Genomic DNA, 23,223 nt, shown 5'->3' with positions numbered 1-23,223 from the left:
TATAGCAAGCTGGACAGAAAAAATAGCAAAAACAAAAGTAACACAAGCAGAACTTTGCTTATGCAGGGAATACAGGTCACAAAAACGATCCAGGAGAGAGCAAGACCAATACTGGAATATTGACTGGAGGCCAGGAACAAAGAACTAGGTGGAGTTAAATATTGCAGCACCTAACGACTTAACCTCGTCACCTGAGGAAGGAAACTCAGAAGCCGCAGCCCCACTCACATCCACCAGAGGAAGCTCATGGACAGAACCAGCCGAAGTACCACTCATGACCACAGGAGGGAGCTTGACCACAGAATTCACAACAAGTATCTAAATAGGAAAGTTAGAGCCGTCAGGCTGTGGAATCCCGACCACAAGAGGTAGTGATGGTCGACACTATATCAGCATTCATTGGAGGCCTGGAGGCGTCTCACAACACACGGCAGTTTGGGTAATAAATGATCTAACCATAACTGGTGGAGAAAGGGAGAACTCGATGGACCCCCTTCACTTTTCAGCCCCAGTAACCATGAAATAACAGATACTGTTACTCATACTGTTACTAATCTGAACTCATCATCTTAACTCCATCACATAAATCTTCCTTACTTGACCTATCTATCGCAGTCAATGACATCATGCTTTCCCCTGTACCCGAAGTCCGCTGCCTCGGAGTAACCTTCGACTCTGCCCTGTCCTTCAAACCACACATCCAAGCTCTTTCCACCTCCTGTCGCCTCCAGCTCAAAAATATCTCCAGGATCCGTCCTTTCCTCAACCCCCAATCTACTAAAATGCTTGTGCACGCCCTCATCATTTCCCGCCTTGACTACTGCAATATCCTTTTCTGTGGCCTCCCTGCTAACACCCTTGCACCTCTCCAGTCCATCCTTAACTCTGCTGCCCGACTAATCCATCTCTCTCCTCGCTACTCCTCCGCTTCCCCCCTCTGCAAATCTCTTCACTGGCTCCCATTCCCTCAGCGTATCCAGTTCAAATTGCTAATACTGACCTACAAAGCCATCCACAACCTGTCTCCTCCATATATCTCTGAACTAATCTCTCGATATCTTCCCTCACGTGATCTCCGGTCCTCCCAAGACCTCCTCTCCTCCACACTTATTCACTCCTCATCCAATCGCCTCCAAGACTTCTCCCGAATATCCCCCATCCTCTGGAACTCTCTGCCCCAACACGTCCGACTATCAACCACAGTCGGATCCTTCAGACGGAACCTGAAAACTCATCTCTTCAGGAAAGCCTACAGCCTGCACTGACCCCGCTGCCTCCTCACCACTACCGAAGCTACCGCCTCACCAACACCGGAGCTACTGCCTCACCAACACCGGAGCTACCGCCTCACCAACACCGGAGCTACCGCCTCACCAACACCGGAGCTCCTGCAACCCTCAACCTACTGTCTCCTTCCCCATAATCCTGTAGAATGTAAGCCCGCAAGGGCAGGGTCCTCGCCCTCTGTATCAGTCCGTCATTGTTAGTTTGTTTACTGTATGTGATATTTGTAACTTGTATGTAACCCCTTCTCATGTACAGCACCATGGAATCAATGATGTATATAAATAAATAATAATAATAATAATAATACTGGATCTCCACCACAATATGACATAATATAGAAAGGGGGGGGGAATGTAAAGGGAGGTCGGCTCACCAGACCTGGCAGGACTTGGATCGCAATAAGGGGTCACCGCACAGAGACGCCCAGGTCAGGGCTGCAACCCAATATACAAAAAGAGAATGAAAAAGTAGATAACACTTCACATTTATTAGTTCCTTTAAAAAGAAAAAAGGCATTTTGGCAAAGGTGGTGTGAACAAGGCTTGTGGCCAAAATGTGCTGGTTTTTTAGTTACATGTGGTTTGCCGATATCATCCAATTTTATTTAAAAGGATCTAACACATTCCCTAACTAAACATAACATAATGGATCTCTGCACAATATAAGATCCTGGATCACATACCAGAATATTAGGCACCGGATCTCTAACGTCACTAAGCAGCACAGGATGAAAGGTTAAAACAAAGATAGTCAAAAAAGGAAGGAGTGTAAGTAACCCAATGGATCCTGTCCTGTTGGATTGATGGCTCCACAACACACCATGGTGAAACAAACAAATAGAAAATGAAAACCCGTAAGACACATCCCCCTCACATGGCGCAAATGGAGAATTGGGAAAATTACCTATAACTGGGGAAGAGCTGACACTTCGACTTCCTTTGAAATAGGTCTACACGTGGAACATCTGGGATTAATTATAGCATGGGAAAGAGAAACTAATTAACACAATGAACACATCAGACTATATGAGGGAAACAAGCAGACAACTTATGGACACACGCTACTACAAAAAATTGGAGTCGGATCCTACACAGGATTATTACAAGGAACTAAACAAGTTGGTATCTTGTCTGCCCGAAGAATCCATAAGAACCAATGACCTGATACCTGAAAGTCCAAGAACAGGGACATTCTACATGCTTCCCAAAATCCACAAATCTGGAAACCCAGGAAGACCAATTATTTCATGTGTGGGCACCCTTACTGAGCAGGTATCTGGGTGGGTAGAGGGTATTCTTAAACCCCTGGTAAAGGATACACCCAGCTTCATTCAGGACACAACCGACCTATTGAATAAACTATCAGCAATAGGTCCTCTACCAGAAGGAACCATCCTGGCCACCATGGATGTGGAATCTTTGTACTCCAATATCCCACACCAGGATGGATTAAATGCCTGCAAATTCTTCCTGGAAAATGCAGGGACTGATGAAAATTCTGTGGTGAAACTTATAAAATTCATCCTCACCCACAATTACTTTGAGTTTGACAGGATGATCTATCTACAGGAGACTGGCACAGCGATGGGAAATAAAATGGCCCTGTTACAGAACCCCCCAGCACCAAGAACGTTATGCAGTATATATATGTGTAATAGTTTCCATGTGAAATGCATCAGTCCACAGGCTGCGCCCCTGGACAAGATATTCTCTTTCTGACCTCCCCCACCTTTGTAATTCCCACAGTAAATATCAGCAGGCTCCGCCCCCCTGCGGCTATTGTAATGTATGTCTGGCCAGCTGTTTTCCTATTGGCCTGTCCTGTGTATCTGTGTTATATATTCTGTGTGCTGAAAATAAAGTGTGTTCTTTTAGACTGGAAATACCTGGAGTAGCAGTCAGCTTTTATATGCTCCCATGTAATCAAGAAATCCTAGCCAGCGTCCTTCATTCAGAATCCAGCAAAAGCAGAATGGACCTCCTGAAACACGGGGGGTGCTGAAAGAGGTACTACAGCACAGTAGACCCCGTTACACTGGTGGCAGACAGCGGGATGTGATACCCCTTCTACAGGAGGAAAGGAATGAATGGAAGACAACTACCAGAAGTTAAAGAGGACTACATTAAAAGATCTGGTGGAAGCCCGAGGGTTAATTGCCAGCAACAAAACAAAAGCGGATTTGATAGCAGCCATCATGGAACACGACCGTGCAGCGCCCCCCAATGTGAACGTGGAGGAGACTGAATTCCAGAGGGAGGTAAAGAACAGACTGGCGTTCTATGGCCCAAACCCTGCAGTAGAGATCATACGAGAGGTGATGGCTGATGTGCGTACTGATCTGAAGGAAAAGATGGCCGAGCGGACCAGTATAGGGCTAACCAATATGGAGATGGCAGAGCGGACCAAAGTGGAGCTGGCCAAGATGGAGATGGCAGAGCGGAGAGAGGAGAGTCAGCGAGCAGGGGGAGCTCTAACCTCCGCACAGGTATCTTCACCAGTAAGCCACAAAAAGATCTAGTCTAATGCCTTCCGACAGTTGGGGGAGGCAGAGGAAGACATTGATGGCTTTCTGCAGGACTTTGAGCGGCAGTGTGCCCTTCATCAAGTGAAGCCGGAGGAACGGGTTCAGATTCTGGCCAGCAAGCTGACAGGCTGGGCAGCGGACGCCTATCGCACGGTACCTGATGAGGACTGTATGGACTATGAGCGGATCAAAGAAGTGATCTTGGCCCGGTATGCGCTGACACCAGAGGCATACCGCCAAAAGTTCCGTGGACTTATAAAACGAGTAACCGATACCCACACTGAATGGGCCTGTAAATTATGGCGGTCACTGCTACAGTGGGTACAAGGGAGCCAAGCAACCACTAAGGAGGACATCCTCCAGCTCTTCTTGTTAGAACGATTCTTTAATGGACTAACCCCCAGACACAGGAATGGCTTTGGGACAGGCGGCCAACGACTCTTGAGGAAGCCGCTCGTCTGGCCGATGAACATCATGACGCCAGGAGGCCTCAGTTGTCCGGATCAAAGATGGTCACTAGGGGTCCGCCCATGGACCTGGAGGGCCCCAAACCACCGAAGATTGTAGGGGGACCAGCTAGAAACCCGGCCTACCACAGTTTCCCTGGGGCGCGATGCCACACCTGCCATCAGATGGGCCACCTGCAAAGACAATGTCCCAACCGGACTCAGCATACCCAGTGGCCAAAGGCGGGAACAGCTACCTTCCACCGGGCCGCTGTACACTGCTACCAAGGTGAAGCTGACCCGGCATTGGGGACTACAACTAACCAAGGGGTGGAAGAGATGGAGGAAGTGCTGCATGAAGTAGACCCCGTGCAGGCAGCCCGGGCAGATAATCGACAACAGCATCGACAGGTCGTGTGGGTTAATGGGAAACGCATGCAGGGACTAAGAGATTCCGGAGCAACTTTGACCCTTGTGAAGCCTCATCTCGTCCGGGACCAAGAGAAGACGGACCGGACAGTGGCAGTCCGTGTAGCAGGGGGAGCTATACATCGACTGCCCACTGCCAGGATTCACCTGAACTGGGGAGTTGGGGATGGCCTTGTTAAGGTCGGCTTGATGGAGGATTTGCCTGCAGACGTTTTGCTGGGAAATGACTTGGGGCCCATGTTGTCTGCCTTCTCGGATGCCCCTCTGGCTGAGACATATCCTGTGACCACCCGGAGACAAGCTCGAGCTGCGGAGGCGGAATCGCACTCAGAGGAGGCCCAGGTAAGACATCCCAGCCCTACACGTATTCCCATAGCCAGACACATTTCTTGGGCCACCCCAGATGAATTTAAGAGGGAGTTACTTGAGGATCCTTCATTGGAGGGATATCGTGGGAAGGCACAGGAGGGGAGAGGGGTACTGGAAGGGGAACAGTTTGTATGGAAGCAGGGACTCCTCTACCGGATCACAGAGCAGCACCACACAGGGACGAGCCCCACTATAAAACGACAGCTGGTAGCTCCCAAGAAGTATAGGCAGGAGTTACTGCGAATCTCTCATGACATACCCTTGGCCAGGCACTTCGGTGTCAGTCGCACCAGGCATCGTCTGACACAAAACTTCTTTTGGCCAGGGGTAACCTATGATGTCCATCAATACTGCCAGACCTGTGACAGTTGCCAGCGCATTGGCAAGAGGGGAGATTGATGCACGGCCAAATTACGCCCTCTCCCCATTGTGGAGGAACCATTTAGCCGAGCAGCGGTCGATCTGATAGGGCCGTTAGCCAAACCCAGTCCGTCAGGGAAAAGGTATATATTGACAGTGGTAGATTATGCCACACGGTATCCAGAGGCGGTTGCGTTACCTAACATACTGGCAGAGACGGTGGCGGCTGCCCTGCTCCAGGTTCTCACAGTTTGGATTTCCCTGGGAGATTATCTCAGACCAGGGTACCCAGTTTACAGCAGAGGTGACCAACCAACTGTGGAAGCTGTGCGGCGTAAAGTCCATTAGAAGCGCCCCGTACCACCCGCAAACCAATGGGTTGTGTGAACGCTTTAAAGGGACGTTAAAACAACTCATTGGGACTTTTACCAGGACCTACAGGGACTGGGAGAAATTCTTGCCTCACCTCCTGTTTGCCTATCGGGAGGTGCCCCAAGAATCCACGGGGTTGTCCCCAGTCAAACTGGTATACGGGAGACGGGTAAGGGGATCCCTAGACTTAGTGCTAGAACACTGGGAAGGGGAGGGCATCATAGAAGGGGTACCTATTGTACCCTATGTGCTGGAATTCCGGGACTGCCTACAGGAGCTGACGCAGGCTGTACGTGAGAACATGCAGGTGGCCCAGCGGCGCCAGCGCGTATGGTACGATCGGAGGGCAAGAGAGCGCACCTTGGAAATAGGGCAGAAGGTCCTGGTGTTAGAGCTCACTAGGCAGAACAAGTTCCAAGCTGCATGGCAGGGGCCCTACCAGGTAGTGGGGAAAATAGCCGACACCACCTGTAATGTCGCCAATTGTGACGACCCCAGGGTTATCCACATGTTCCGCGTAAATATGCTGAAGCCCTACCGGGAGCGCCCTGAAGAGGTAGTGGCCATCTGTGCACCTGAAGCAGAGGATTCAGCCGGACTTCCCTTGCCGGATGTCTTAGGGGAGAGGACTCAGTCTAAAACATGGGACCAGGTACACTGGGGTGAAGACCTAGGCCCCCGGGAGAGACAGCAGGCGGAGGAGTTGTTGAGGCAGCGACAGAGGATGTTTTCGGGGTACACTCACCTGGCACAACACAAGGTTGAGACCCAGAATCAGACCCCCCTGCGACAACCCCCCTTCCGCGTCCCTGAGTCTGTATGAGAAGGGATGCGACAAGAGGTACAAGAGATGTTGCGTTTAGGGGTCATTGAAGCGTCAGATAGTCCCTGGGCATCCCCCATAGTGTTAGTACCCAAGAAGGATGGGACTACACGCTTTTGTGTAGACTATCGTAAGCTCAATGAGAAAACAGTGACGGATGCGTATCCCATGCCGCATGTGGATGAGTTGTTAGACCGGCTGGCGGGGGCAAAGTATTTGACCACCATCGATCTATGCAAAGGCTACTGGCTATTCCCATGTCGGCATTTGTCACCCCGTTCGGTTTATTCCAGTTTCGAGTTATGCCATTCGGGATGAAGACTGCCCCGGCGACCTTCCAGAGGCTGGCTGACCGGCTTCTGGATGGTCTCCAGGACTATGCGTTTGCCTACCTGGATGACATAGCCATCTACAGCGTGACATGGGAAGAGCATCTAAATCACCTAGAGACAGTATTGGACAGGATCCACAAGGCCGGAATCACCCTGAACTCAGACAAGTGTCACGTGGGCAAAGCAGAGGTTCAGTATTTAGGGCATTGGGTGGGAAGTGGGAAACAGAGACCAGAACCAGCCAAGATTGAGGCCATAGCCAAATGGCCCACCCCACGCACTAAAACCCAGGTCATGGCGTTTCTAGGGACAGCGGGGTATTACAGGAAATTCGTTCCCAATTACAGCAGCGTAGCCAAGCCCCTCACTGATCTGACCCGTAAGAACCAACCCCGCCAGGTAACCTGGACCCCAGAGTGTGAGGAAGCCATCCGCCAACTAAAGGACGCCCTCACCAATACCCCTGTATTGGCCGCACCCGATCCAACTAAACATTTCCTTGTTCACACAGACGCTTCTATGTTTGGATTGGGGGCAGTACTAAGCCAAGTCGGGCCGGACGGCCAAGAACACCCGGTAGCTTACCTGAGTCGGAAACTACTGCCCCGTGAAGTAAGCTATGCGGCTATCGAGAAGGAGTGCCTGGCAATAGTATGGGCACTCAAAAAGTTACAACCATATTTGTATGGACGACAGTTTTCCCTCCTAACGGACCATAATCCCCTAGTCTGGCTTAATCGGGTCTCCGGAGACAACGCCAGATTACTGCGGTGGAGTTTAGCCCTACAACCTCTGAACTTCACCATCCACTACAGACCCGGCAAACAAAACGGTAATGCCGATGGACTAAGTCGACAAACGGAACTTGTACCAACCCCATAAACTTCGGTCATCCCCAAACCGATCCGTTAAGGATCAGACTGTGTATGCCGATCGCGTCGCTGAAAAGGGGAGCTGTGTTACAGAACCCCCAGAATGTTGTGCAGTATATGTATGTATAATAGTTTCCATGTGAAATGCATCAGTCCACAGGCTGCACCCCTGGACAAGATATTCTCTTTCTGACCTCCCCCACCTTTGTAATTCCCACAGTAAATACCAGCAGGCTCCGGCCCCCTGCAGCTATTGTAATGTATGTCTGGCCAGCTGTCTTCCTATTGGCCTGCCCTGTGTATCTGTGTTATATATTCTGCTGAAAATAAAGTGTGTTCTTTTAGACTGGAAATACCTGGAGTAGCAGTCAGCTTTTATATGCTCCCATGTAATCAAGAAATCCTAGCCAGCGTCCTTCATTCAGAATCCAGCAAAAGCAGAATGGACCTCCTGAAACACGGGGGGTGCTGAAAGAGGTACTACAGCACAGTAGACCATGTTACAGGCCCCACAGTATGCAAATCTTTTCATGGCCAAGCTTGAAAGCGACTTTCTGTCCTCATGTCCCATCAGGCCTCTAGCGTACTACCGCTACATTGATGACATTTTAACCATCTGGACGGAGTCTGAGCCACAGCTAAAGACGTTCCATGAACAGTTTAATCAATTTCATCCCACCATCAACTTCACACTCAACTACTCCTGCACTGAAATTAACTTTTTGGACACCATCATTAAGCTGCAGAACAATAAAATAGAGACATCCCTGTATCAGAAGCCAATCGACCGTCCAACATACCTTAAATGGGACAGTTTCCATCCAAAACACATAAAAAACTCCATTGTCTACAGCCAAGCCATCAGATACAATCGCATATGTTTTAACCCAATGGATAGGGATGAACAACTTGGTCACCCCAGAAAGACCTTTTTGAATCAGGGCGACCATCCAAGAACAATTGAAAACCAGATTACAAGAGCCACCAGAATATCAAGGAATCACCTGCTACATTACAAAGCTAAAGAAGAAAATAACCGGGACCTCTAGTAGTTACCTACAATCCAAATCTGGAGGTGCTGAGGGGAGCTGCACGGAAATTACAACCTTTACTGCAAAAAGATGCCCCTTACAATCCATTTTTGCAGACCCCCCACCACTACTGTGTTTTAGGCAGCCCCCAAAATCTAAGAAGCATCATTGTCAAGAGCTCCCTGTCCTCTCCAACAGCTGCAGGTACCTTTCCTTGCAACCAGAAAAAATGTAAAACCCGTCCATTTATAATGATCACGGACAAGATAAAGATCCCCAATTCACATCAGGACTACAAGATCCCAGGTACTTTCAGCTGCGTCACTTCTAATGTGGTGTACTTAATTATTTGTACTAAATGTCCAACTGGGGGTCTGTATGTGGGGGAGACAGGGCAGAAACTGAGAACAAGGATGAACTCACATCGCCACACAATAAGAGAAAAAAGAATGGATCTACCTGTGGCAATACATTTCTGTCTCCCAAATCATAACATTATGGACATGAAATTACTTGTGTTAAAAGGTAGCTTCAAATCTCAGAGAGACAGAAGAGTCTGGGAATATAAACTGATGACGACCTCTGACACTCTTAATGCAGGAATGAATGTGTCACATGGATTTATGTCTTTTTACATCAACTAAGGAACTTGCCCATCAGACCATGTGGGGTCATCACAACAGAGACCCTAATCAGAGGACAATAAAACAATCCTTATCTAAGAATTGGCCCAATATTTATGGACATAACTGTTTATCACTCATGGTAATTCTGCTTCATGTCACCTGTCTTATCCATGGTTTTTCCCTTTTTATTTCTATGCCATGTTGTGCATAAATATGTGATTCTTCAGAATTTGTTTTAGTCTTTGCCTGATGAAGAGACGTATGTAGTCTCGAAAGCTGCAATTTGTTACCATCTTTTCAGTTAACCATTAAAAGGTATCAACCACTGAGGACTCTCAATTCTAAATATTTTTCTTGCACACTCTTGGCATTCTCTTGATGAGCTTCAAGAGGTAGTCACCGGGAATGGTTTTAACTTCACAGGTGTGCCCTGTCAGGTTTAATAAGTGGGATTTCTTGCCTTATAAATGGGGTTGGGACCATCAGTTGTGTTGAGCAGAAGTCTGGTGGATACACAGCTGATAGTCCTACTGAATAGACTGTTCGAATTTGTATTATGGCAAGAAAAAAGCAGCTCAGTTATGAAAAACGAGTGGCCATCATTACTTTAAGAAATGAAGGTCAGTCAGTCCGAAAAATTGGGAAAACTTTGAAAGTGTCCCCAAGTGCAGTGGCAAAAACCATCAAGTGCTACAAAGAAACTGGCTCACATGAGGACCGCCCCAGGAAAGGAAGACCAAGAGTCACCTCTGCTTCTGAGGATAAGTTTATCCGAGTCACCAGCCTCAGAAATCGCAGGGTAACAGCAGCTCAGATAAGAGACGAGGTCAATGCCACACAGAGATCTAGCAGCAGACACATCTCTACAACAACTGTTAAGAGGAGACTTTGTGCAGCAGTCCTTCATGGTAAAATAGCTGCTAGGAAACCACTGCTAAGGACAGGCAACAAGCAGAAGAGACTTGTTTGGGCTAAAGAACACAAGGAATGGACATTAGACCAGTGGAAATCTGTGCTTTGGTCTGATGAGTCCAAATTTGAGATCTTTGGTTCCAACCACTGTGTCTTTGTGCGACGCAGAAAAGGTGAACGGATGGACTCTACATGCCTGGTTCCCACCGTGAAGCATGGAGGAGGAGGTGTGATGGTGTGGGGGGGCTTTGCTGGTGACACTGTTGGGGATTTATTCAAAATTGAAGGCATACTGAACCAGCATGGCTACCACAACATCTTGCAGCGGCATGCTATTACATCCGGTTTGCGTTTAGTTGGACCATCATTTATTTTCCAACAGGACAATGACCCCAAACACCTCCAGGCTGTGTAAGGGCTATTTGACCAAGAAGGAGAGTGATGGGGGGCTGCACCAGATGACCTGGCCTCCACAGTCACCAGACCTGAACCCAATCGAGATGGTTTGGGGTGAGCTGGACCGCAGAGTGAAGGCAAAAGGTCCAACAAGTGCTAAGCATCATGGGAACTCCTTCAAGACTGTTGGAAGACCATTCCCGGTGACTACCTCTTGAAGCTCATCAAGAGAATGTCAAGAGTGTGCAAAGCAGTCATCAAAGCAAAAGGTGGCTACTGTGAAGAACCTAGAATATAAGACATAATTTCAGTTGTTTCACACTTTTTTGTTAAGTCTATAATTCCACATGTGTTAATTCATAGTTTTGATGCCTTCAGTGTGAATGTACAATTTTCATAGTCATGAAAATACAGAAAAATCTTTAAATGAGAAGGTGTGTCCAAACTTATGGTCTGTATTGTATATATATTCCATGTGTTGGATTCAGAGCTGTATATACCATACGCTCACTGTGAGCCCCCAATATCCGGCCTAGTATTGGGAGCAGCCCCGGCCTCGTCCATCTTTCGTCAGTCAGTTGTGTAATTGTCCTGACGATTGATGGCAGTGGAGTTGTGCTATCTTGATAACTGATGACAGTGGTGGGTTTTGTGCAGCCCCCCAGCTGTGTATCCTTGACAGTAATAAAATGCTGGACCTGACAGTGGCCCGCACCGGTGCTTGTGCTCTCCCGGTGTTCCCAGGACGTTTCCTCCTCTGGGATCCATCAGGGGATGCAGCACAGTGTCCTCTCACGTGGAGGCCATCACTTCGGCCATTTTCCCAACACATATTTTCCCGTTCACGTGAAACGCCGATCTCGCGTCATATCCGGTTTAGGGGGTGGATGTGCAGTACCTGACCGCGGCCACCATTCTGTAGATGGAGCTGTGCAGTGCAGCTCTATAACTGAGCAGTTCTGTCTGCCGCCGGCAGCGGGAGCAGCTGATCAACGGGGACACCGGGAGCAGCTGATCGATGGGGGCAGCGGGAGCAGCTGATCGGTGGGGGCCTCGAGAGTGAGTAGGGCAGGCCATCAATGTTAAAGTCTCAGACAACCCCTTTAAAGGTAAAAAAATCCAGTTTGTTCCCCGTTGTAGGATCACTTGACCCCAGTTGGCTCCTCGGGGGGTTTGACAACACTATTAGTGCCCATAACCTTCAGAGATGTAACCTTCCCACTATGTCTGGCCAGAGGGGAGCCCCGCGTATGTCCATTGTCCTCCATGTGGTCTCCCGCTGCTTTATACATGGCCCCTCGGCTCGATTGTTCATCTTATTCTCCCTCTTGTTTCCTCATTTTGTCTTCTATAACTCCCATCATTCTCTGCTGCAGGGGATCCACAAACCATTCTCCACGGTCACCCCCTGCTTCTTTGGGGACATGCAGATGATGGGGTATAAGCCATGCACCTTCTTCAGGCAGGTGAGTGCGAGTCCAGCAGAGATGGCGTCATGTCTGAGCCCACCTCAGATGGATGGGTGGAGGATGGGCGGAGGATCAGCGGCGCCCAGTACATCAGACCGCTGCTGATCAGTGGAGCTGGCTCTGGTTATGAGCTGGCAGTCATCGGATGTCTCTGACTTTGGGTCTGTTGCTGTACCTGGTTATAGACCTACCCCCGATGGTGCTGATGATGGATCCTACAGCTCTACATTGGGTCTATTGTAAGACGCCCACATGATGTGCAGGAAGACATACACCGGGGCTCTATTCACTGACAACAAGCAGAGATCTTTCATGGTTTATGATCTGCGACTTTATTCCCAGTTTTCGGATGTTCCTCCAGGTGGCTGCATTGTGCACCTACCCAGACCTGCTGGAAAGTGATCACTTCCCAGAAGACACCAAGACCAGAGCCCGGGAAATCCTGAAGAACCTGGATAGTGGATCTGTGGGTGAGTGTGGGAGCAGATCAAAGGGATCGGGGGATCAGGGAGGCATGAGAATGGGATCCATGAGTCTGACCAGGTCTGGCTGTATCCACAGGCAGCTATAACCCGAGATACATCACTCAGACGCTGCCACACAAGATCGCCAACTTCATGATGAGGAGAGATAATGGTGTCCCCAGCGACCCCCGAAATATCATAGTGTGCTGCGGAGCCTCCGAGGCCGTACTGGTGAGTCCACTATAACGGACGGTCCTCCAGCCGACAGCGCATGGGGCTTCTCCATCAGAAATATCAAAAGGAAAATCCGAGAATAAAACTTAGTACATTTCACCTCTCTGCTCTGTGGAAAGCGAAATCCAATGGTGTGTACTAAATTATATGCACCAAATGTCCGGCTGGGGGGCTGTATGTGGGGGGACAGGACAAAAGCTTAGAACAAGGATTAATTCTCATCGCCACACAACAAAAGGACGGATCCACCTGTGGCCAAAGAATTCTGTAGCCCCAATCACAGGAACATGGGGCTTCATAACTCCAGACTGGACCTCGTGAGGGCTTCACAACCCCAGACTGGACCTCGTGGGGGCTTCACAACCCCAGAATGGACCTCGTGGGGCTTCACAACCCCAGACTGGACCTCGTGGGGGCTTTACAACCCCAGGCTGGACCTTGTGGGGGCTTCACAACCCCAGACTGGACCTCGTGGGGGTTTCACAAACCCCAGGCTGGCCCTCCTGGGGGCTTCACAACCCCAGACTGGACCTCGTGGGGGCTTCACAACCCCAGACTGGACCTCGTGGGGGCTTCACAACCCCAGACTGGACCTCGTGGGGGCTTCACAACCCCAGACTGGACCTCGTGGGGGCTTTACAACCCCAGGCTGGACCTTGTGGGGGCTTCACAACCCCAGACTGGACCTCGTGGGGGTTTCACAAACCCCAGGCTGGCCCTCCTGGGGGCTTCACAACCCCAGACTGGACCTCGTGGGGGCTTCACAACCCCAGACTGGACTTCGTGGGGGTTTCACAACCCCAGACTGGACCTTGTGGGGAACTTCACAACCCCAGACTGGACCTCGTGGGTGCTTCACAACCCCAGACTGGACCTCGTGGGGGCTTTACAACCCCCGGCTGGACCTCGTGGGGGCTTCACAACCTCAGACTGGACCGCGTGGGTGTTTCACAACCCCAGACTGGACCTTGTGGGGGTTTCACAACCCCAGGCTGGCCCTCCTGGGGGCTTCACAAGCCCAGACTGGACCTTGTGGGGGCTTCACAACCCCAGACTGGACCTCGTGGGGGTTTCACAACCCCAGGCTGGCCCTCGTGGGGGCTTCACAACCCCAGACTGGACCTCGGGGGGGGCTTCACAACCCCAGACTGGACCTCGTGGGGGCTTCACAACCCCAGGTTGGACCTCGTGGGGGCATCACAACCCCAGATTGAACCTCGCTGGGGCATCACAACCCCAGACTGGACCTCGTGGGGGCTTCACAACCCCAGACTGGACCTCATGGGGGCATCACAACCCCAGACTGGACCTCGTGGGAGCGTTACAACCCTTTATTAGACCTCGTGGGGTGTCACAATCCCTGACCAGACCTCTCAGGGCAACAGTACCCCAGACCGGACCTCATAGGGCGTCAGTACCCGGAACAAGACCTCAAGGGATGCCACAACCCCAGACTGGACCTCGTGGGAGCATCACAACCCTTTACCAGACCTTTTGAAGGCATCACAACCCCTGACCAAACCTTGTGGGTCCCCACCACCTCAGACCAGACCTTGTGGGGTGTCACAATCCCTGTCCAAACTTTGTGGGGGCATCACAACCCTTGACCAGACCTAGTGGGGGCATCCTAACCCCTTACCTGACCTAGTGGGGGCATCACAACCCCTGACCAGACCTCGTGGGGGGCATCACAATCCCTCACCAGACCTCGTGGGGTTTCACAACCCCTGACCAGAACTCGGAGGGCATCAGTACCCCAGACCGTACCTCATGGGATGCCACAACCCCTGACCAGACCTTGTAGGGTGCCACAACCCCTGACCAGACCTTGTGTGGCATCAACCCCTGACGAGACCTCGTGAAGGCGTCACAACTCCGGATGAGACCTCGTGGGGTGTCCAATCCCGTACCAGACCTCATTGGGGCGTCACAACTCCAGACCGTTCATCGTAGGGTGTCACAACCCTTGACCAGACTTGGTGGAGCATCAAATGAAATACAAGATGTAACAGCAGAATAGTGACTACAGCTCTGGAGGTGACTGGAGGATAAGACACGATGTAACAGCAGAATAGTGAGTGCAGCTCTGGAGGTGACTGGAGGATAAGACACGATGTAACAGCAGAATAGTGAGTGCAGCTCTGGAGGTGACTGTAGGATAAGACACGATGTAACAGCAGAATAGTGAGTGCAGCTCTGGAGGTGGTTGAGACTGAGTGCTTGGAGTAATACTCCCATCAGTTGACGCTCTTTTTTCCGCAGAGTGCCTTGTCCCTGGTGGTGGATGGTGAGGCAGTGCTGAGGACGGGGATTCTGCTCCCGGTGCCCTATTATCCGCTTTACATGGACGCCATTGTGCTGTCTGGCGCAGTCATGCTTCCATATTCCCTGGATGAGGCGCGTGGCTGGGCCGTCAGTGTCAGCCGGATTCGAGAATCTCTCTCTGCAGCCAGAAACCAATGTCTCCCCCGCGTGCTCTGCGTCATCAACCCGGGGAACCCCACAGGTGAGGAACATGGGGCACGGTCACTGGTCCCATAATAAGACGGGCGTGGTCACTGGTCCTATAATAAGATGGGGCGTGGTCACTGGTCCTATAATAAGACAGGGCGTGGTCATCGGTCCTATAATAAGATGGGGCGTGGTCACTGGTCCTATAATAAGACAGGGCGTGGTCACCGGTCCTATAATAAGATGGGCGTAGTCACTGGTCCTATAATAAGACAGTGCGTTGTCACCGGTCCTATAATAAGATGGGCGTGGTCACTGGTCCTATAATAAGACAGTGCGTGGTCACTGGTCCTATAATAAGACAGGGCGTGGTCACTGGTCCTATAATAAGACGGGCGTGGTCACTGGTCCTATAATAAGACAGGGCGTGGACACCGGTCCTATAATAAGACAGGGCGTGGTCACTGGTCCTATGATAAGATGGGGCATGGTCACTGGTCCTATAATAAGACAGGGCGTGGTCATCGGTCCTATAATAAGACAGGGCGTGGTCACTGGTCCTATAATAAGACAGGGCGTGGTCACCGGTCCTATAATAAGATGGGCTTGGTCACTGGTCCTATAATAAGACAGGGCGTGGTCACTGGTCCTATAATAAGACAGGGCGTGGTCAATGGTCCTATAATAAGACGGGCGTGGTCACTGGTCCTATAATAAGACAGGGCGTGGTCACCGATCCTATAATAAGACAGGGCGTGGTCACCGGTCCTATAATAAGACAGGGCGTGGTCACTGGTCCTATAATAACACAGGGCGTGGTCACCGGTCCTATAATAAGACAGGGCACGGTCACCGGTCCTATAATAAGATGGGCGTGGTCACTGGTCCTATAATAAGACAGGGCGTGGTTACTGGTCCTATAATAAGACAGGGCGTGGTCACTGGTCCTATAATAAGACAGGGCGTGGTCACTGGTCCTATAATAAGACAGGGCATGGTCACTGGTCATAATAAGACAGGGCGTGGTCATCGGTCCTATAATAAGACAGGGCGTGGTCACCGATCCTATAATAAGACAGGGCGTGGTCATCGGTCCTATAATAAGACAGGGCGTGGTCACCGGTCCTATAATAAGACAGGGCACGGTCACCGGTCCTATAATAAGATGGGCGTGGTCACTGGTCCTATAATAAGACAGGGCGTGGTCACTGGTCCTATAATAAGACAGGGCGTGGTCACCGGTCCTATAATAAGACAGGGCGTGGTCACTGGTCCTACAATAAGACAGGGCGTGGTCACTGGTCCTATAATAAGACAGGGCGTGGTCTGTTATGATAAGGTAATTCAGTACCACAATGGACATAGGGGTCAGAGCACATACAGTGACCTGACAATAACCCAAAAACATTGAACGAGCTCTGAGACGTGGGAACTCTGCTGACCGCAATCCCTAATCCTCTCCAACCACACTAGAGGCAGCCGTGGATTGCGCCTAACGCTCCCTATGCAACTCGGCACAGCCTGAGAAACTAGCTAGCCTGAAGATAGAAAATAAGCCTACCTTGCCTCAGAGAAATACCCCAAAGGAAAAGGCAGCCCCCACATATAATGACTGTGAGTTAAGATGAAAAGACAAACGTAGAGATGAAATAGATTTAGCAAAGTGAGGCCCGACTTTCTGAACAGAGCGAGGATAGGAAAGGTAACTTTGCGGTCAACACAAAACCCTACAAAAACCACGCAAAGGGGGCAAAAAGACCCTCCGTACCGAACTAACGGCACGGAGGTACACCCTCTGCGTCCCAGAGCTTCCAGCAAGCAGGAAAAAAACAAATAGACAAGCTGGACAGAAAAAAACAGCAAACAAAATAGCAAAGCAGAACTTAGCTATGCAGAGCAGCAGGCCACAGGAACGATCCAGGAGGAAACAGGTCCAATACTAGAACATTGACTGGAGGCCAGGATCAAAGCACTAGGTGGAGTTAAATAGAGCAGCACCTAACGACTTCACCACATCACCTGAGGAAGGAAACTCAGAAGCCGCAGTACCACTTTCCTCCACCAACGGAAGCTCACAGAGAGAATCAGCCGAAGTACCACTTGTGACCACAGGAGGGAGCTGTGCCACAGAATTCACAACAGTACCCCCCCCTTGAGGAGGGGTCACCGAACCCTCACCAGAGCCCCCAGGACGACCAGGATGAGCCATATGAAAGGCACGAACAAGATCGGGAGCATGGACATCAGAGGCAAAGACCCAGGAATTATCTTCCTGAGCATAACCCTTCCACTTAACCAGATACTGGAGTTTCCGTCTTGAAACACGAGAATCCAAAATCTTCTCCACAATATACTCCAACTCCCCCTCCACCAAAACCGGGGCAGGAGGATCAACAGATGGAACCATAGGTGCCACGTATCTCCGCAACAATGACCTATGGAATACGTTATGTATGGAAAAAGAATCTGGAAGGGTCAGACGAAAAGACACAGGATTAAGAACCTCAGAAATCCTATACGGACCAATGAAACGAGGTTTAAACTTAGGAGAGGAAACCTTCATAGGAATATGACGAGAAGATAACCAAACCAAATCCCCAACACGAAGTCGGGGACCCACACAGCGTCTGCGATTAGCGAAACGTTGAGCCTTCTCCTGGGACAAGGTCAAATTGTCCACTACATGAGTCCAAATCTGCTGCAACCTGTCCACCACAGTATCCACACCAGGACAGTCCGAAGACTCAACCTGCCCTGAAGAGAAACGAGGATGGAACCCAGAGTTGCAGAAAAACAGCGAAACCAAGGTAGCCGAGCTGGCCCGATTATTAAGGGCGAACTCAGCCAAAGGCAAAAAGGACACCCAGTCATCCTGATCAGCAGAAACAAAGCATCTCAGATATGTTTCCAAGGTCTGATTGGTTCGTTCGGTCTGGCCATTAGTCTGAGGATGGAAAGCCGAGGAAAAAGACAAGTCAATGCCCATCCTACCACAAAAGGCTCGCCAAAACCTCGAAACAAACTGGGAACCTCTGTCAGAAACGATGTTCTCTGGAATGCCATGTAAACGAACCACATGCTGGAAGAACAATGGCACCAAATCAGAGGAGGAAGGTAATTTAGACAAGGGTACCAAATGGACCATCTTAGAGAAGCGATCACAGACCACCCAAATGACTGACATCTTTTGAGAGACGGGAAGATCTGAAATAAAATCCATAGAGATATGTGTCCAAGGCCTCTTCGGGATCGGCAAGGGCAAAAGCAACCCACTGGCACGAGAACAGCAGGGCTTAGCCCGAGCACAAATCCCACAGGACTGCACAAAAGAACGCACATCCCGCGACAGAGAAGGCCACCAAAAGGATCTAGCCACTAACTCTCTGGTACCAAAGATTCCAGGATGACCAGCCAACACCGAACAATGAACCTCAGAGATAACTTTATTCGTCCACCTATCAGGGACAAACAGTTTCTCCGCTGGGCAACGATCAGGTTTATTAGCCTGAAATTTTTGCAGCACCCGCCGCAAATCAGGGGAGATGGCAGACACAATTACTCCCTCTTTGAGGATACCCGCCGGCTCAGATAAACCCGGAGAGTCGGGCACAAAACTCCTAGACAGAGCATCCGCCTTCACATTTTTAGGGCCCGGAAGGTACGAAATCACAAAGTCAAAACGGGCAAAAAACAGCGACCAACGAGCTTGTCTAGGATTCAACCGTTTGGCAGACTCGAGATAAGTCAAGTTCTTATGATCAGTCAAGACCACCACGCGATGCTTAGCTCCTTCAAGCCAATGACGCCACTCCTCGAATGCCCACTTCATGGCCAGCAACTCTCGATTGCCCACATCATAATTTCGCTCAGCAGGCGAAAACTTCCTGGAAAAGAAGGCACATGGCTTCATCACTGAGCAATCAGAACCTCTCTGCGACAAAACAGCCCCTGCTCCAATCTCAGAAGCATCAACCTCGACCTGGAATGGAAGCGAAACATCTGGCTGGCACAACACAGGGGCAGAAGAAAAACGACGCTTCAACTCTTGAAAAGCTTCCACAGCAGCAGAAGACCAATTGACCACATCAGCACCCTTCTTGGTCAAATCGGTCAATGGTTTAGCAATACTAGAAAAATTGCAGATGAAGCGACGATAAAAATTAGCAAAGCCCAGGAACTTTTGCAGACTTTTCAGAGATGTCAGCTGAGTCCAATCATGGATGGCTTGGACCTTAACAGGGTCCATCTCGATAGTAGAAGGGGAAAAGATGAACCCCAAAAATGAAACCTTCTGAACACCAAAGAGACACTTTGATCCCTTCACAAACAAAGAATTAGCACGCAGGACCTGAAACACCGTTCTGACCTGCTTCACATGAGACTCCCAATCATCCGAGAAGATCAAAATGTCATCCAAGTACACAATCAGGAATTTATCCAGGTACTCTCGGAAGATGTCATGCATAAAGGACTGAAACACTGATGGAGCATTGGCAAGTCCGAATGGCATTACTAGATACTCAAAATGGCCCTCGGGCGTATTAAATGCAGTTTTCCATTCATCGCCTCGCTTAATACGCACAAGATTATACGCACCACGAAGATCTATTTTGGTGAACCAACTAGCCCCCTTAATCCGAGCAAACAAATCAGATAACAACGGCAAGGGGTACTGAAATTTAACCGTGATCTTATTGAGAAGGCGGTAATCTATACAAGGTCTCAGCGAACCATCCTTCTTGGCTACAAAAAAGAACCCTGCTCCTAATGGCGACGATGACGGGCGAATATGCCCCTTCTCCAAGGACTCCTTCACATAACTCCGCATAGCGGAGTGCTCAGGCACAGATAAATTAAACAGTCGACCTTTAGGGAATTTACTACCAGGAATCAAATCGATAGCACAATCACAATCCCTATGCGGAGGTAGGGTATCGGACTTGGGCTCATCAAATACATCCCGGTAATCAGACAAGAACTCTGGAACCTCAGAAGGGGTGGATGACGAAATAGTCAGAAATGGGACATCACCACGTACCCCCTGACAACCCCAGCTGGACACAGACATGGATTTCCAATCTAATACTGGATTATGGACTTGTAGCCATGGCAACCCCAACACGACCACATCATGCAGATTATGCAACACCAGAAAGCGAATAACCTCCTGATGTGCAGGAGCCATGCACATGGTCAGCTGAGTCCAGTACTGAGGCTTATTCTTGGCCAAAGGCGTAGCATCAATTCCTCTCAATGGAATAGGACACTGCAAGGGCTCCAAGAAAAACCCACAACGCCTAGCATACTCCAAGTCCATCAAATTCAGGGCAGCGCCTGAATCCACAAATGCCATGACAGAATACGATGACAAAGAGCAGATCAAGGTAACGGACAGAAGAAATTTTGACTGTACCGTACCAATGGTGGCAAACCTAGCGAAACGCTTAGTGCGCTTAGGACAATCAGAGATAGCATGAGTGGAATCACCACAGTAGAAACACAGCCCATTCAGACGTCTGTGTTCTTGCCGTTCAACTCTGGTCAAAGTCCTATCGCACTGCATAGGCTCAGGTTTAAGCTCAGGTAATACCGCCAAATGGTGCACAGATTTACGCTTACGCAAGCGTCGACCGATCTGAATGGCCAAAGACATAGACTAATTCAGACCAGCAGGCATAGGAAATCCCACCATGACATCCTTAAGGGCTTCAGAGAGACCCTTTCTGAAAATAGCTGCGAGCGCACCTTCATTCCATTGAGTGAGTACGGACCATTTTCTAAATTTCTGACAATATACCTCTATCTCATCCTGACCCTGACACAGAGCCAGCAAATTCTTCTCTGCCTGATCCACTGAATTAGGCTCATCGTACAGCAATCCGAGAGCCAGGAAAAACGCATCGATATTACTTAATGCAGGATCTCCTGACGCAAGAGAAAATGTCCAGTCCTGAGGGTCGCCACGTAAAAAAGAAATAATGATCCTAACTTGTTGAACTGGGTCACCAGAGGAGCGAGGTTTCAAAGCCAGAAATAGTTTACAATTATTTTTGAAACTCAGAAATTTAGTTCTATCTCCAAACAACAAATCAGGAATAGGAATTCTCGGTTCTAACATAGAATTCTGAACCACAAAGTCTTGAATATTTTGTACTCTTGCCGTGAGCTGATCCACACGTGAAGACAGACCTTTAATGTCCATCACTACACCTGTGTACTGAACCACCCAAATGTCTAGGGGAAAAAAAAGGCAAAACACAGTGCAAAGAAAAAAAAATGGTCTCAGAACTTCTTTTTTCCCTCTATTGAGAATCATTAGTACTTTGGTCCTCCAGTACTGTTATGATAAGGTAATTCAGTACCACAATGGACATAGGGGTCAGAGCACATACAGTGACCTGACAATAACCCAAAAACATTGAACGAGCTCTGAGACGTGGGAACTCTGCTGACCGCAATCCCTAATCCTCTCCAACCACACTAGAGGCAGCCGTGGATTGCGCCTAACGCTCCCTATGCAACTCGGCACAGCCTGAGAAACTAGCTAGCCTGAAGATAGAAAATAAGCCTACCTTGCCTCAGAGAAATACCCCAAAGGAAAAGGCAGCCCCCACATATAATGACTGTGAGTTAAGATGAAAAGACAAATGTAGAGATGAAATAGATTTAGCAAAGTGAGGCCCGACTTTCTGAACAGAGCGAGGATAGGAAAGGTAACTTTGCGGTCAACACAAAACCCTACAAAAACCACGCAAAGGGGGCAAAAAGACCCTCCGTACCGAACTAACGGCACGGAGGTACACCCTCTGCGTCCCAGAGCTTCCAGCAAGCAGGAAAAAACAAATAGACAAGCTGGACAGAAAAAAACAGCAAACAAAATAGCAAAGCAGAACTTAGCTATGCAGAGCAGCAGGCCACAGGAACGATCCAGGAGGAAACAGGTCCAATACTAGAACATTGACTGAAGGCCAGGATCAAAGCACTAGGTGGAGTTAAATAGAGCAGCACCTAACGACTTCACCACATCACCTGAGGAAGGAAACTCAGAAGCCGCAGTACCACTTTCCTCCACCAACGGAAGCTCACAGAGAGAATCAGCCGAAGTACCACTTGTGACCACAGGAGGGAGCTCTGCCACAGAATTCACAACAGTGGTCATCGATCCTATAATAAGACAGGGCGTGGTCACCGGTCCTATAATAAGACAGGGTGTGGTCACTGGTCCTATAATAAGACAAGGCGTGGTCACCGGTCCTATAATAAGACAGGGCGTGGTCACCGGTATTATAGTAAGACAGGGTGTTGTCACCAGTCCTATAATAATAATAATCTTTATTTTTTATAGCGCTAACATATTCCGCAGCGCTTTACAGTTTGCACACATTATCATCGTTGTCCCCGTTGGGGCTCACAATCTAAATTCCCTATCAGTATGTCTCTGGAATGTGGGAGGAAAGCGGAGAACCCGGAGGAGACCCACGCAAACACGGAGAGAACATACAAACTCCTTACAGATGTTGTCCTTGGTGGGGTTTGAACCCAGGACTCCAGCGCTTATCATAGGACCGGTGACAGTGCCCTGTCTTATTATAGGACCGGTGACAGCGCCCTGTCTTATTATAGGACCGGTGACAGTGCCCTGTCTTATTATAGGACAGGTGACAGCACCCTGTCTTATTATAGGGCACTTATTATAGGACAGGGCGCTGTCACTGGTCCTATAATAAGACAGGGCGCTGTCACCGGTCCTATAATAAGACAGGGCGCTGTCACCGGTCTTATAATAAAACACGGTGCTGTCACTGGTCCTATAATAAGACAGGGTG

At 49.5% G+C, this 23,223-nt stretch overlaps 1 protein-coding gene across 1 annotated transcript in view; it reads left to right on the top strand.

The window, feature by feature from the left end:
* LOC138643271 (alanine aminotransferase 2-like) overlaps window positions 1–23,223 on the top strand; it is a 61,655-nt gene that overhangs the window by 5,087 nt on the left and 33,345 nt on the right. Inside the window, exons 3-6 of the mRNA XM_069732190.1 lie at window positions 12,156–12,245; window positions 12,610–12,718; window positions 12,810–12,943; window positions 15,209–15,452. Coding sequence (XP_069588291.1) covers window positions 12,156–12,245; window positions 12,610–12,718; window positions 12,810–12,943; window positions 15,209–15,452 — 577 coding nt within the window. The remainder of the gene's footprint in view (window positions 1–12,155; window positions 12,246–12,609; window positions 12,719–12,809; window positions 12,944–15,208; window positions 15,453–23,223) is intronic.

The sequence above is a fragment of the Ranitomeya imitator genome, chromosome 6 (genome assembly GCF_032444005.1).
Source record: "Ranitomeya imitator isolate aRanImi1 chromosome 6, aRanImi1.pri, whole genome shotgun sequence".
NCBI lineage: Eukaryota > Metazoa > Chordata > Amphibia > Anura > Dendrobatidae > Ranitomeya > Ranitomeya imitator.
This window is presented reverse-complemented; position numbering and strand designations above follow the sequence as displayed.